General features: G+C 50.4%; 2 protein-coding genes across 2 annotated transcripts; both read left to right on the top strand.

Annotated features, from left to right (window-relative positions):
• The first annotated feature begins 179 nt into the window (after positions 1-179).
• On the top strand, positions 180-5050 carry LOC6625984 (5-oxoprolinase). Its single transcript, XM_002050026.4, has 8 exons — positions 180-377; positions 434-713; positions 765-1077; positions 1595-2357; positions 2407-3164; positions 3219-3479; positions 3541-4741; positions 4797-5050. Exons 1-8 carry the CDS (start codon positions 180-182, stop codon positions 4950-4952), a joined length of 3930 nt encoding a protein of 1309 aa, XP_002050062.1. The 3' UTR covers positions 4953-5050.
• Positions 5051-5394: 344 nt separating this feature from the next.
• On the top strand, positions 5395-14478 carry LOC6625985 (small subunit processome component 20 homolog). The gene is made up of 6 exons (XM_002050027.4): positions 5395-5568; positions 5627-8024; positions 8361-11270; positions 11337-13198; positions 13257-13883; positions 13950-14478. The coding sequence occupies exons 1-6, from the start codon at positions 5524-5526 to the stop codon at positions 14382-14384; spliced, it is 8277 nt and encodes a 2758-aa protein (XP_002050063.1). The 5' UTR covers positions 5395-5523; the 3' UTR covers positions 14385-14478.
• Positions 14479-14559: the final 81 nt, after the last annotated feature.

The following is a 14559-nucleotide window of genomic DNA, read 5'->3' as shown; positions in this document are numbered from 1 at the left end:
AGAGAGCACGCTTTTTAGTTTAAAAGCTTTCGGAGCATACCTAAGTGCTCGCGTATCAAAGTGTTCATGAGAGAGAGAGAGAGAGAGGCAGAGAATTCTGCTATAAATAGGTTTGACTAGAGTGGCACTCAGACAGTTTTCGACGATCGCTCTGCTTTGCAAGACGTGCAAGTTGAAATATGGTCTCCTCAGTGTCATCAGGTGCTACGTCCGATGGCGGCGGAAAATATTGCTTCGCTATCGATCGCGGCGGCACCTTTACCGACGTGCTCTGCATCTGCCCCGGCGGACGAGTGCGCACAATGAAGTTGCTCTCTGAAGATCCGGAACGCTACAGCGACGCTCCTCGCGAGGGCATACGCCGCATACTGAAAGAGGTGAGTTTGCGTTTATCATTGGAGAGAGGTCACAATTAATTGTGTGAGGACGGCAGGAAACTGGCGCAGATCTGACCGCAGCTGGGCTTGTAGACACGTCGAAGATTGGATGGGTGCGCATGGGCACCACTGTTGCGACCAATGCCCTGCTGGAGCGGAAGGGCGATCCTGTCGTTCTGGTTGTTAACACTGGATTCCGTGATCTTCTCTACATCGGCAACCAAGCCCGACCTAAAATCTTCGATCTAAACATACGCAAGCCGGCGAATCTCTACCAGAATGTTGTCGAGGTTACCTGCCGCATTGTGCCGGAGCAGGCAGAGCGCTGCCAGCTAAGTAAGTAATAACCACATGTCGCAATCGTTTGCTAATGGACTACTTATCCAGATCAGCAGTGGAAAGTGCTGCAGGGCGTGACTGGAAGCAAATACCTGGAAATGCAGCCTGTGGACGAGCTGGCCGTGCGGGCATCCCTTTCTGCTGCTCGCCAACAGGGCATCAACTCTGTGGCTGTGGTACTGGCCCACAGCTACGCCTGCCCGGAACACGAACTGCGCATTGGTGCCATTGCGAGCGAGTTGGGATTCAGCCATGTTACGCTATCGCACAAGGCAATGCCCATGTGCCGGGTGGTGGCCCGTGGCTACACAGCCTGTGCTGAAGCCTACCTGACACCCCATGTAGATCGCTACCTAGCCAGGTGAGTGCGTAGTGTACCCATGTCCCAATCTCGCTCATAAATAAGGGAAACAAATCTTAAGCAGCCATATGTAGCTCGGAATGACTCGACAATAGTAAAGATAATGGTAATACATCGCTTAGACTGAGGCAAACAAATAGAACAACTGTATGCTCCCCACCCCTCTCCCGACTACTACTATTTACTCTCCAACAACAGAACATTCGCGGCCAAAAAAGTAGGAACACCTCTAGAAGCAGCGTAAATACGATTAATTTGGTTCGCTTTGAATTAAACTCAAGATCTTTTTTTCTTTTTTTATAGTGTGCTTTAGTTTGAGATAGCGCCCTCTGATTTTATTATCTTTTATAACTTGCGGCCGTCTACAACGTTGGTACATGATCATATCTTTAAATTTTTAAAAGGTTGTGTGCATTTTAGTACAGTGGACGCTCGATAATTAGGAACAGTTAGTTCTAGAGGTGTTTTTAATTTAATGAATGTATGCATACCTTGATGACAAATTTACTCTTTTCAGCTTTAAATCGGGCTTCGAAAATCAGTTGGCTGGTGTGGATGTGCTCTTTATGCAATCAGATGGAGGCCTAACTAACATGGAAAACTTCCGAGGCGCGCGTGCCATACTTTCGGGTCCGGCAGGCGGAGTTGTGGGATATGCGCTTACAGGCTCGCGTGAAACGGATTTGCCATTGATTGGCTTCGACATGGGCGGTACTTCCACTGATGTGTCCCGTTATGCCGGTAGCTATGAGCACGTTATTGAGAGCACCACAGCGGGCGTAACAATTCAGGCGCCACAGTTAGACATCAATACTGTAGCAGCGGGCGGCGGTTCCCGGCTCTTCTTCCGGTCAGGCATATTTGTGGTGGGTCCGGAGTCCGCGGGCTCCCACCCGGGTCCGGCTTGTTACAAGAAGGGCGGGCCACTGACCGTTACCGATGCCAATCTGATGCTTGGCCGCATTCTTCCCCAATACTTCCCAAAGATCTTCGGTCCAAATGAGAATGAGCCCCTGGACTATGAGCTCACCAAGCGCAAGTTCAGGGAGCTGCAGTCAGATATAAATGCTCATCTGAAAGCCAGCGGTGACTCAAGAGTACTAAGCATTGAGCAGGTGGCTCTGGGATTCATTCGCGTCGCTAACGAAACAATGTGCCGACCGATACGTGCTCTGACGCAGTCCCGCGGCTTGGACACCGCGAATCATGTGCTCTCCTGTTTTGGTGGTGCCGGTGGACAGCATGCCTGCTCAATAGCTCGAAATCTGGGCATAGCTAAGGTCAGTAAGTTAACAATATTGGCGATCAATTCTAATTTAGTAGTTGCAGGTGGCAGTGCATAAATATGCAGGAGTGCTTTCAGCCTATGGCATGGCACTGGCAGATGTTGTCCAGGAGGTGCAGGAGCCCAGTGGGATGGAATTTAATGATGCGAATGCACAGCTGATTAAGGAGCGATTAGATGCATTGTCAGCCCAGTGTCATGGTCAGCTGGCAGAGCAAGGTTTTAAGAAAATTGAGCTTCAATCATTCCTCCATTTGCGCTACGAGGGCACTGATGGGGCCTTGATGTGTACGCCAGCACCTGCTGATAAGGGTCAGTTGTCGGAGCAATCATCGGCGTTGTTAGCTGCCTATGGCGATTTTCACGTCACTTTTCTTGAGCGTTACCGCACCGAGTTTGGTTTTGTGCTGCAAAATCGACGCATAATCGTAGATGATATTCGCATACGGGGCCTTGGTAAAAACGAGACACCACCTGAGCCGCAGGTGGAAAAAGCACTAGAGCTTACTCCCACAGCCGAGGGATACACCCAAGTGTACTTTGACCACGGTGCATTTGAAACGCCTATCTATTTAACCAAGCATCTGCTGGCCGGACATAAGATCTCCGGGCCTGCTGTGCTTATCGATCAGCTGTCCACAATCATAGTGGAGCCTGAATGTTCCGTTCATGTGACCATCTATGGTGACCTTATAATGGATGTGCAAACAAGCGGCAAGCATGGCATTAATGCGGAACTGGACCCAGTGCATCTGAGTATATTCAGTCACCGATTTATGAGTATTGCCGAGCAGATGGGCAGGTAGTATCTTGACTTCAATTATGGTTCCTCGTACAAAAGTCTTACTTTTTTCAGAGTGCTTCAGCGTACCTCCATCTCGACCAACATAAAGGAGCGTCTAGATTTTTCCTGTGCTCTGTTCGGCCCGGACGGCGGCCTTGTTAGTAATGCACCACACATTCCCGTACATTTGGGTGCCATGCAGGAGACGGTACAGTACCAGCTGCGTGTGCGGGGTGAGACCTTAAAGAATGGCGATGTCATTTTGGCAAATCATCCACAAGCCGGTGGCTCCCACCTGCCGGACCTTACAGTTATCACACCAGTGTTCTATGAGTATGGGCTAGTTTACGGCATTATTATGCATTTTTGTTTATATAGTTTTGTTTGATTATAGGGGACAACCGCGTCCAGTGTTCTTTGTTGCGTCGCGCGGACATCATGCAGACATTGGCGGAATAACGCCTGGCTCGATGCCCCCTCATTCAACATCCCTCGCTCAGGAGGGCGCAGCTTTCAAGTCGTTCCTCATTGTGGAGAATGGGGTATTTCAAGAGCAACAGATTGTACAGCGCCTGACAACACCAACTGGAGCTAAGGGTGCTGTGGGCACACGCAACCTCAGCGACAATCTGTCAGATCTGAAGGCACAGATCGCTGCCAACCACAAGGGCATACACCTAGTGTCTGAGCTTATTGACAGTTACGGCCTTAACGTAGTACAGGCATACATGACCCACATTCAAAAAAACGCGGAGCTAGCTGTGCGCGACATGTTGCGTCAGATTGGTCGAGATACCTTGGAGCGTACAGGCTCGACGGTGCTAATGGCCCAAGAGTTTATGGATGACGGCTCACCCATCACTCTGCGTGTTACCATAGATCCCGAACACGGTTCGGCTTTGTGCGACTTCAGTGGATCCAGTGAAGAGGTCTGGGGTAACTGCAATGCTCCAAGGGCTATAACGCTGTCTGCTCTTATATACTGTCTTCGTTGTATGGTGGGACACGACGTGCCACTTAATCAAGGCTGCCTGGCGCCCATTCATGTTGTGATACCCAAGAATTCTATACTGGATCCGTCAGAAGGTGCAGCTGTAGTTGGCGGGAATGTTCAAACCTCACAGCGCATTGTGGACACCGTGCTAAAAGCCTTCCGTGCTTGCGCTGCCTCGCAAGGCTGCATGAACAACATCACCATTGGAGACGATCAGTGGGGGTACTACGAAACTGTGGCTGGCGGCTCAGGCGCTGGGCCAGGTTGGCATGGTGCTGGTGGTGTGCACACGCACATGACCAATACTCGTATTACTGATCCGGAAATTCTGGAACTACGCTATCCCATGATACTGAAGCGCTTCTGCCTGCGTACCGACGGATCCGGCGGGCGTGGACGATTTGTTGGCGGCGAGGGAGTCGAACGCGATTTACTCTTCCGCAAGCCGGTTACATTATCCGTTCTCACCGAACGTCGCACATTGCAGCCGTACGGGCTGGCTGGCGGTGATCCGGGAAAGAGTGGACGCAATCTTATCGTTAAGCATGACGGACGAGTAATTGCCCTTGCTGGCAAGACCTGCATTGATGTTGAGGCTGGGGTAAGTGTAAAACAGCATCCCACTCAAGCAATCTCTAGTTTCATTTGTTCTTTAGGATACATTTGCAATGAAAACACCTGGTGGCGGTGGATACGGTATCAGCGATGATTCCTCCAACGCTGATCAACCCGCGCAAAACATTGCGAACGTCCCCAGGTTCGTCGAAAGGGGCACAGTCCACGACTACCGTCAAGCACAAGAGTCCGCATAACTAAACAGAAATATGTAACGGCATTAAAAAAACAAAACAAACATTGTTAATTAATTATAGATTGTTTATACGTGTGTAAACATGTGAAAGCTCGTGAATGTTGACTGAAACTTATTTTTCGACCGATTCTTCTTGTATAGCACAGCAATTTGGTTTGAATTATATAAATGCAGCATAGTGAAACTAGTAAATGTTTGCCTGAGATTTCTTAATAATTAAAAAGTTTTTCATATGTATACCTTTCGAATGTGTGTTTCTATAACAGTTCAAAAATCGATACAAAGTGAGATATACCGATACCGATACTAATTTGACGCACGTATCGATATGAACAGCTGTTCCATACAATATGCATATCGTGAATGGATGCCGGTAAAGACAACTGTTAAATAAACATGAGACTGTTAATGTTTTCATCGATGTTATGTTAAATAACAGTTTCATTGCCAGAATTTTTTGTAAACAATGTGCACGTGTTGCACGCATAAAGTAAATTTAATTTAGAAAAAACTGCTTCCAAACTGCGTTGAACAGGGTTTTCTTTTACATATTGTAAATAGTTTTCATCAGGATGGCCGCAATAACTGAAAAGTCAAAAGACACAAATACTTTTCGGGTAAGTGGCTCAACGATATTCGCTGGCCCATTGAAACCATTTGCTAATGCCTCTGCAGTTCAAGTCGTTCACAGATCGCGTGAATGAGATCGACTTGCGTCATTTGGCACTCTACCATATAGGCCACAAATACGAGCAGCTCGAGGAAGCGGAGAATGAAACTTACTTTCAACAAACGCTACAAAAATGGAACGTGCTGAATCTGACAGAAGAGTACAACTATTTCAGCAAGCGATGCCGCAAAATAGTCACCCTGCCGCAGTTGTTGCATCAAAAGGACTTTGTAGTTGATTTGCTTCTAGAGCGCCTGGCCACAGCCACAAACTTATCGCAGCAACCGCTTTTGGAGCTTCTCTACGTGCTGGCCCGTGACCTGCGCGAAGACTTCTATGCATATTTCCAAAGAGTGCTGGACCGGTTGATATGTCTTCTAAACACGCAGGATGCCGAACAGCTGGAGTGGACGCTTATCTGCTTGGCTCATCTGTTCAAAACCCTAAAGTCGTATCTAAAACGTAATATTGGCATCGTATTTAATGCTATTCTTCCGCTGTTGGACGAACAGCACTACGCGGAGCATGTGACCAACTTCGCAGTTGAGTGCTTTGCCTACATAGCGCGCGATGTCCGCGACTTTCCCCGTTTCCTGGCCTATGTGCTGAAAACTGTGCTGCGCGAGCAGGTGGCAAGTGTGCATGGGTGCGGACGCCTGCTCTACGAGATACTGCGCGGTGTCAATGGCCAATTGCACACATGTGCTGCCCATCTTTTGGCACATGTTCTGGAGTTGCTATCCAACGCAGATGCTAGCCACACCAGCGCCCAGACGGCGCTGCTTGCAGATATCGTGCAGCACTGTTTCGGCTTGCTGCTGAATTTTTTGCGTGCCGATCAAAGCGTCGTCCTCTGGCAGCAGCTCTGCGGTGCTATATCCAAAGCGGACCTTAGCACAACAGCCACGGTGCAGCTACTTGAGCTAATTCTGCCGCTTGTTACACATAAGGACGGTCGTTACATTGCGGAACTGTCGCTGCTAGTGCCCACGATTTTAAAGCTGCTCGATAGACATATGACCGTGGATGCCGAGCCGCTGCAACAACTGAGTACCTTGGTTAGTAGCTTGTTAAAGGCTCGACATGCGCAACTTGACCAACTGGATGCTAGTCGCCTTCTACAAAATCAGCTTAAAGTCAGCCAGGTATCACGTGACGTGTACTCGGATTTCATTCTCCAAATGATGGACTATAAGCTGTTCGAGCTAATGGTGCTACCCCACGTGGTAGCACACTTCGAAGAGCATAAGGATACGGCTGCCCTGGAACTTTTAGCGCGCATCGTACAGCACAAACGCCCGTTACTCGTGGATGCAACAAGCCTATCGAATTGGCAGGCGTATCCCATGGAGCTGAAACAAAAGACAACCCACGAGCATTTGGAGCAACAAATTCAGCGAATTGATGTGACTGAGGAACGTCAACTATTGCTCCTGATTCTACTGCCTCATTTGCGCGGCTTCAATAAGCAGCCGCTTGAGAGCAGCCTCCAGTGTGCCATCCAGGATCAGCTAGCTGCCAATGCTTCCGACCGCACGGTACTGCTCCTCCTCCTGCAGACGCACTTCCTGCTCAAGTTTAAGTTGCCCAAAGAGCTGCGCACACAGCTGCAGGAGACTTTGCTGCCGCTCGTTGGCAACGACTTGCGAGCTTTGGCCTGCTTACAGCTCATCTTACATAGCATGGCTAAGGGTGAGCTGACGCCAAACGCAACAGAGGCCACATTGAATGCTGTATCTAAGCTGCTAAGTGAACCGGTGGCGCAGTGCCGTCGTATTGCCGCTCATTGCCTGGAGATGCTGGGCGGCGATCAATGCAAAATCAATCCATATGGCTATTTTGCTGCAGCCTGCTGCATTGAACCCACAGTTCACAATTACCGAGAGCTGCTGCTACAGCTGCAGCAACTGGAGCCTGCAGCGGCACAGTTCAAACGATTCGCCAAACTGCCGCACTACAAAGAGCATGCAGTCAGCCTGCTGCTGGGATTATTATACAACAATTTTAAATTTGTGTGGGCGCCGGTACAGCAGTTGCTGGCAGAATATGTCAAAGTGATGACCACCGAAGAGTTCTGGGTATTGTTTAAGACAAAGCTCTTGCAGACAATCGAATGCATTGAATACAACGTGGAGGCGCCCACCTTGCAGCAGCAGCCACAGCACAGCTACAACTCTCCGGCCCTTACATCGCTGCTGCTACTGGATGAGGCATGCAGCCAATTGACGCTGCAACAAGCTTTGAATTACCGTCAACTGCTGTGGCAATGTATTCCCAAATTGGGAAACATTGCCGAGCTGAAGAACGCGGATCTGGTGCGCCTATTTTTGCAATTCGTGGAGCGCGAGTATCGCGCCCAGCTGGAGCGCACGGAACACTCTTGGAATTTAAATGAGTCAACGGGTAAGCACTGAGAAAATGCCAAATATCAAAAATCATAGCCAAATTATGTCTATAGAAAGTGCATACTAACGCGCTCAATTGAAGGCCTTAGAAATATTTGACATGTTCCCTTCAAATGTCGAACGATACGTCCTTGATCAATGGGTATAGCCAAGTCTGTCTGTCTGTTTCAGTGGAAACTAGTCTTCGTTAGTGGAAAATAGATAAAGTGCTTCTTAGTATTGAAATATCGCTCCGTTTTAAGTATTTCTCTTTAAGTTTTATTCCTTTCTATAAACATCTTTAAGTTTCACTTATTTTGGGATATTATTTAATGATATTGTTCACACATTTCAGCCGACGATTTAGATGTCGACGAGGACAACGATCACCTTGAGAAGACTCCATTAACAAGTGCGGCACGAATCACAAACGAACGTCACAAACGGAAGACACGCAATGCACATACAAAATTCATACTGCAGACGTTGCAGCTTAAGCTGGCTTGTTTCGTGTCGCAGCCAAATCCTAAGGCACTGCACCGAGAATCGGAGATGCGTGAATTTTATCTTGAGCTGCTCGCAGGCCCCAATGCGCAACTGCAGCAGCTAGCGCTTGATTGCTTGGCTGCGTACAAGCAGCCAGCTTCATTGGTCCAGCAAAAGCAGCAGTTGGCGGGACTGATCGATGACGCCAAATTCAAGGCGACCCTTACCGGATTAGAGATAGCTAGTCTCCCCACGCAGCAGCGATCCGAGCTGATGCCCTACATACTGCGCGTGCTGTATGGACACCTCACCAAGGCCGGCCAGCGTCAGTTGAGCGGGCAGCAGCGCAAGACGCTAATTTTACGTTTTCTCGGACAGCTGGAAGAGAAAGAGATATTGGACTTCTTGAAAATGGCATTTGGCCGCTTTGAAGAGTACACAAACCAGCCAGTCGAACTTCTCGCGGGACATGTGCGGGCACAGTATGTACCGACGGCAGTGATCTCTGCGCGCCAGCTGCATAGAATTGTTAACTTGCTGGAGCTTATCAGAAAGGAGTTCGCGGGCCGCCTGAGTACCGCCTTTCAAGTGTACGTCCTGAAGCTGCTGCTTTTGGCGGGCAGCGTGTCGCAGCAAGTGATCGGTGGCAATGCCCTCGAGGCTAGCAAACTAATGTCAGCCTACAAGAATGTGCGACACGCAGCTATCCAAACGCTTGTCAACTACTTTGGCCAGCTTTTGGATATGTCGGAACTGTGGAACACCAAAGAAATGCAAGCTATATGCGATGTCTTTGTCTGGCCCTGCCTGGAGCGCCTGCCGCAAGACTCTATACACACGCCAACGCCTCTGCTCAAGCTGCTGCTGATGTGGGGTGGCGAGCCCAGCTACCAGTCCTGGCTGCAACAGCGCCCATCGCCTGAGTCGCCGCCCATTGTGCACTATCTGATGGCGCTGCTTCTGAACGACAAGGCCAAGCCAGTGGTGCGACGTGCGCTGCTGCAGTTGGTGGAACAACTCTTGGAAAGCGCTAACACAGAGGAATACGGCGCACAAGCTCTTAGCATTTTACAGCCGTATATACCGGATGTGCTGCAGCTATTGCAGGCCAGCTGGCGGCAAAAAAGAACCGGCAAACAGACATTGGACAAGCGGGAACTCAACATTTTAAGCCTGCTGACGGTACATGTCCACGAGCCAGACACGTGCGAGCTGCTGCTGCAGCTATTGCTGCCACTTTTCACCAAGCAGGCAGCAAGTGCGAGTGCGGAAACTGTCATACAACTGATTACCACGCTCTCGAATCTTGTCCAACGCGTGCCCGCTCCCCACAACTATGTGCGCCAGCTGGCGCCGCTCTTTGAGCAGGTGCAGGCGCTGCCCGCTCGCAAACTACTTTGCGAAATGCTGGCAGACATGGCCAAGCGTCTGTTCAAGCAGTCCAAAGAGCAGCCTGAACTCGCTGCCGCGTCGACCAAGTTACGCGAATGGGCGCGCTTTGTTTTGCAGTTAAACGCCTGGGACAAGCGTTGGCTGGAACAGCCCGATTACGACAAGCGGCTGCAGGCACTTACCGAGCTGAAACAGCTGCTGGAGCGAAAGGAGGACAGCCCGGTTGTCCTCGATATGGAACTGGGACTGTTGGTGACCTACAATTGTTTCTATATGCTTCGCCACGATTCGGACCTGGGCATGCGCGTCAACATTGGCGAGCTACTAAAGCTTATGCTGCCGCAGATCACACGCCAGCTAATGCACAGCAAAGATGAGCTGCATTTCTGGCTGGACGAATGCCTGCTACCGTTACTGCAGCGCTGTGTGCGTGACGAACGCCACGAGCACTCACGCAATGAGGCCATTGGGCTGCTGGGTGAACTAGCACGGCGGTGCTCCGATGCCCATGAAGTGCTACGCGATCTTGCGCCGCTGGCCGACGCTCACGACGTTGAGGTGGACTTCTTTGAGAATATGCTGCATTTGCAGGCCCAACGTCACGGTCGAGGCTTGCAGCGTCTAGTCAACGTCGCGGGAGGCGCCAGTTGGCGCCAGACGCCGCCCTGTGCCCGAACGCTAACTCAGATGCTGCTGCCGCTGGCCACACGCTACCTGTTGAGCGAAAAACATGCGGGCAAGCACACTCTCGTCGATGCGGCAATCGAGGCAGTGGGCGTCATGTGTGAGCTGCTTCCCTGGCAGCAATACCACGCCGTGTTGCGCCATTACCTGCAGCGCCTGCGACTGGCGCATGGTCAGCAGAAGCAGTGCGTTCGCCTGGTGGTGCGCATTCTCGATGCTTTCCATTTTGATTTAACGAATGCGAATGCCGATGGAACCCTATTGGCCCAACTTAAGCGGAAACTTACCGAAACGCTTCCCGAGCCAACAGAGTCAACAAACGAACAAACGGATGAAAACGGCGAAGAATCAGAATCCAAGTCTATCAAAGAGGAGCCAACTGTAGATAGCACGAACATTGATTTCGATGGCGACAGAGAAGAGGACAAGATGGAGGTCGAGGATGACGAGCCGGCGAAGATACAACAACCACTAGCTCCAAATGCAGCCAAGCGCATCATGACTACCATAACCAGCGTCCTACTGCCAACGCTTAATCGAGCCATCACCGAGAAGACCAATTATGATACCAAGCACAAAGTCAACCGCCGTCGCCTAAGCTACGAGCGGGAAGAGGAAGAAATACAACGCGTGCCCATCGCCTTAGCCATGGTTAAGCTCTTGCAAAAGCTGCCACAGGAGCTATTGGATAACAGTTTACCAGGTATGTTAGATTCTACATATTCATTTACTAGCTAATGTATAACAATAATCTCTTTTATTTTGCCAGGTATTTTTATGAAGGTGTGCACGTTCCTGCGATCGCCCCTCAAATCGGTTCGCATGCTTACCCGAGACATCCTAAAAAAGATGATGCTCACACTGGGCAGCAGCTGCCTGGGTCTGCTGCTGGAGCAGTTGCAGTCGTTGCTGACGCGTGGCTTTCAGGTGCATGTGCTTTCGGTGACGCTGCATGGTGTGCTGGACGCGTTGCGTGGACAACTGCAGCCGGCGCACATCGAGCTGTGCTTGCAAAACCTGCTGGAAGTAGCTCTCAATGACATATTCGGGGACGTAAGCGCCGAGAAAGAGGTGGATAAAATCGTCGCGCACACGCCTGAGGCCAAACCCAGCGCCAAGAGCTATTTGACATTGAACATTGCGGCGCGGTTCATACGCGACAATTGTTTGCTGGACTTGCTGCTGCCCTTCAAGGAGCACCTGGCACGCACACACTCGCGCAAGGTAACGCAAAAGATTCAGGAGTGCTTTGCCAAGATTGTTGCCGGTCTTGTGGAGAACACGCACATAGCGCGCGAGAGTTTGCTGATTTTCATCTACGGCACCATGTCGGAGAGCATCACTGACCTGCTGCCGGGCTCACAGAAACGGCAGCATACCGACAAGCAGCAGGCGCTGATGCGTCGCGCCCGTCCCGACTGCCTGCTGTTGCAGCCAGCGCCAGGTCGTCGTAGCGTTGCGACCGGCAACAAGCAGGTCAAGTCCAATGCCCAAGCCAATGCACACATTCTCATCGAATTCGGGCTGGAGCTGCTACACTTTGTGCTGAAACGCAAAAAGCTAACAGAACTAAACTATCAGCCCTTCCTGCATCCGTTGCTGCCGCTACTGCGTGACGCCTTGAGCAGCAAACACGCTAAAACTACAAGCTATGCGCTTAAATGCTACACGGCGATCTGGATGGGCGACTACCAGCTGGCAGAGCTGAATCAAGAACAGCTGTGCCCGGTGGTGGGCCGCATGTTTGAAATTCTAAAAAACTTCTCCTCGTTTGGAGCCACGCGACAGGAAGAAAACGCGCAACTGGTGCGTGCCAGCTTTAAGGCGGTGGTAGCGCTGCTTCGAAAGTGCCAAGACTATGCCCTGAGTGATGAGCAGATCGAGCAGCTGCTTCTACATGTAGAGCAGGAGTTGCAGGAGGGAGAGTGCAGTAGCCAAACGATGTGCTTCGCCTTGCTCAAGGCACTGGTGGGACGCAAGGTGGACACACGCTCGCTACACGATCTAATGAAGCGTCTGGCCGATTTGTCCATTATCTCGCAGTCAGACCATGTGCGCGACGAGTCTCGAACCATACTCATCACATACATTATGGAGTATCCCCTGCAGAAGCGCGTTGATCAGTTACTCAAATTCATGTCCGTGCAGCTGGCCTACACCCAGTCCGCTGGGCGCCTGTCGGCAATTCAATTTATGCTGTCGATTATCAACAAATTCCCACTGCAGTTGCTGGTCAAGCATTCGGAATTCTTGTACCTGTCGTTGGGCACGCGTTTGGTTAACGACGAGGACACCGCTTGCCGTCGCGCTGTAGCCAACGCTTTGGAGGCGCTGCTAGGCCGACTGAACAAATTGCAGCGTCAGCCGCTGCTTGACCTGACCATGCTATTCTTCACCTCACCGCAGTCCAGCCAAAAGCCAGGTGTACGCGAGTTGGCCGCTGCGCTGCTCTCCCGCTTCGTGCAAGCAGAGCGTGCCGGCTTTGCAGAGCGACTTCCCGTTGTGCTACCCACGCTGGTGTCCGTGCTAACTCTGGGCGATGCAGATGCAGGCGGCAAATTCGTACGCGCACCTGGACACGTGGCGCTTGATACGAACGGAATTAATCTGGTCAAAAAACCTCGACGAAAGGTGAGTAAATCAGCGATTTAATGGAACATCTATTTGATGTTTTCTGATTACCATTTAGCAATCCAATAGTGCAGCCGATGAAGACGCGGTGCTAGATATGGAAGCAGCTTTGGAACACCACCAACGCACCGTTGACCATCAGTTAATACAGCTGCAGTATTGTCTGCTGAAGATCTTCGAGCACTGTGGCGAGGCTTTGCTCAGCGCTCAAGAACTAGCGCCCTCAGTGGATGAAATAGCGTACGCCAGCCAGCGGCTACTCGGCCACGAGCATAATTGGGTACGCTGCAATGCAGCCAAGCTGCTGACACAGATTTTGGCACACTACGACTACGCGTATGTTGGGCAGCAGTTGGTGGGCATCAAACGTGAGATAGCAGATGATGTCAAGCCGTTGGAATTTATTTACGCGCAGCCAGCGCAGGACATCAAGAGTTTGGTGTTAGACTTGTGTGCACAGGTGGTGCCTGGTGAGACAGCGCAGGAAATGATTGATGAGCTGGTCAAGCTACTGCTCTTTGTTGCGCACATGGTCAGGGATGTGCCTTTCAGCATGAAACAGGAGGAGGTGGGAGATCAGAGCGAGCAAATACCAGCTGGCAAAATCAATCTCAACTGGCTGGTGCGCAACATTCGCATCCTAATTAACAAGGAGTTGTCCAAGGCGCCACACGACACCAGCATTGTAAGTAGCAAAGAAAATGTTTCAAAATAATCGTTGGAATTATCTGATTCCCCAATTTCTTCTTAGCGCACGGCTCTGTTCACACTCATCGAAGGGCTATCCACATTGCTGAGCACTGATGTAGTAACACGCTTGGCTCCGGCCTTCCTGCAAGCACTCGTGCGCGAAATGTCGGAAGAGGATCAAAACGTCGATCCAGAGCTTCGCCAACTGTCACTGCGAGTTGGCAGCCGCCTGCGCAAACGCATCGGGGCTGAGACGTACGACAAACTGCGCAACGTTGTGCAGAACAAACTGATGGTGCGGCGTGCCGAACGCCGTAAGGCTGTGGCTCAGGAAAAGATTCATGATCCAGTGCGGGCCGCCAAACGCAAGGCTGGTATGCAAGACCGCAAGAAGGCAGCGAAGCGCCTGAAAACAGCTGTACTGCGTGGAAAGGCACCTGATACGAAACATAAGCTCAAGAAACGCAAGCGCAAAGCGGAAATGGACGGTGTTTAAATATTTGTTTGACAATTATAAAAATATACATGCATATATGGACCTCCCTGGAAGTTTTTTGTAAGTTGCTTAAATATATTCATTTTTAATATTGCTTATAGCTTTCTAAGTTCTATAGAAATTCACTTAACCAAATATCTACAACTGTATGGTATTAGGTTTTAATTATTAAGTT

Source organism: Drosophila virilis, chromosome 5 (genome assembly GCF_030788295.1).
Source record: "Drosophila virilis strain 15010-1051.87 chromosome 5, Dvir_AGI_RSII-ME, whole genome shotgun sequence".
In the NCBI taxonomy this organism is placed as follows: Eukaryota; Metazoa; Arthropoda; class Insecta; order Diptera; family Drosophilidae; genus Drosophila; species Drosophila virilis.
Note: the sequence above shows the minus strand (reverse complement) of the source record. Positions and strands in the feature narration are given on the sequence as shown.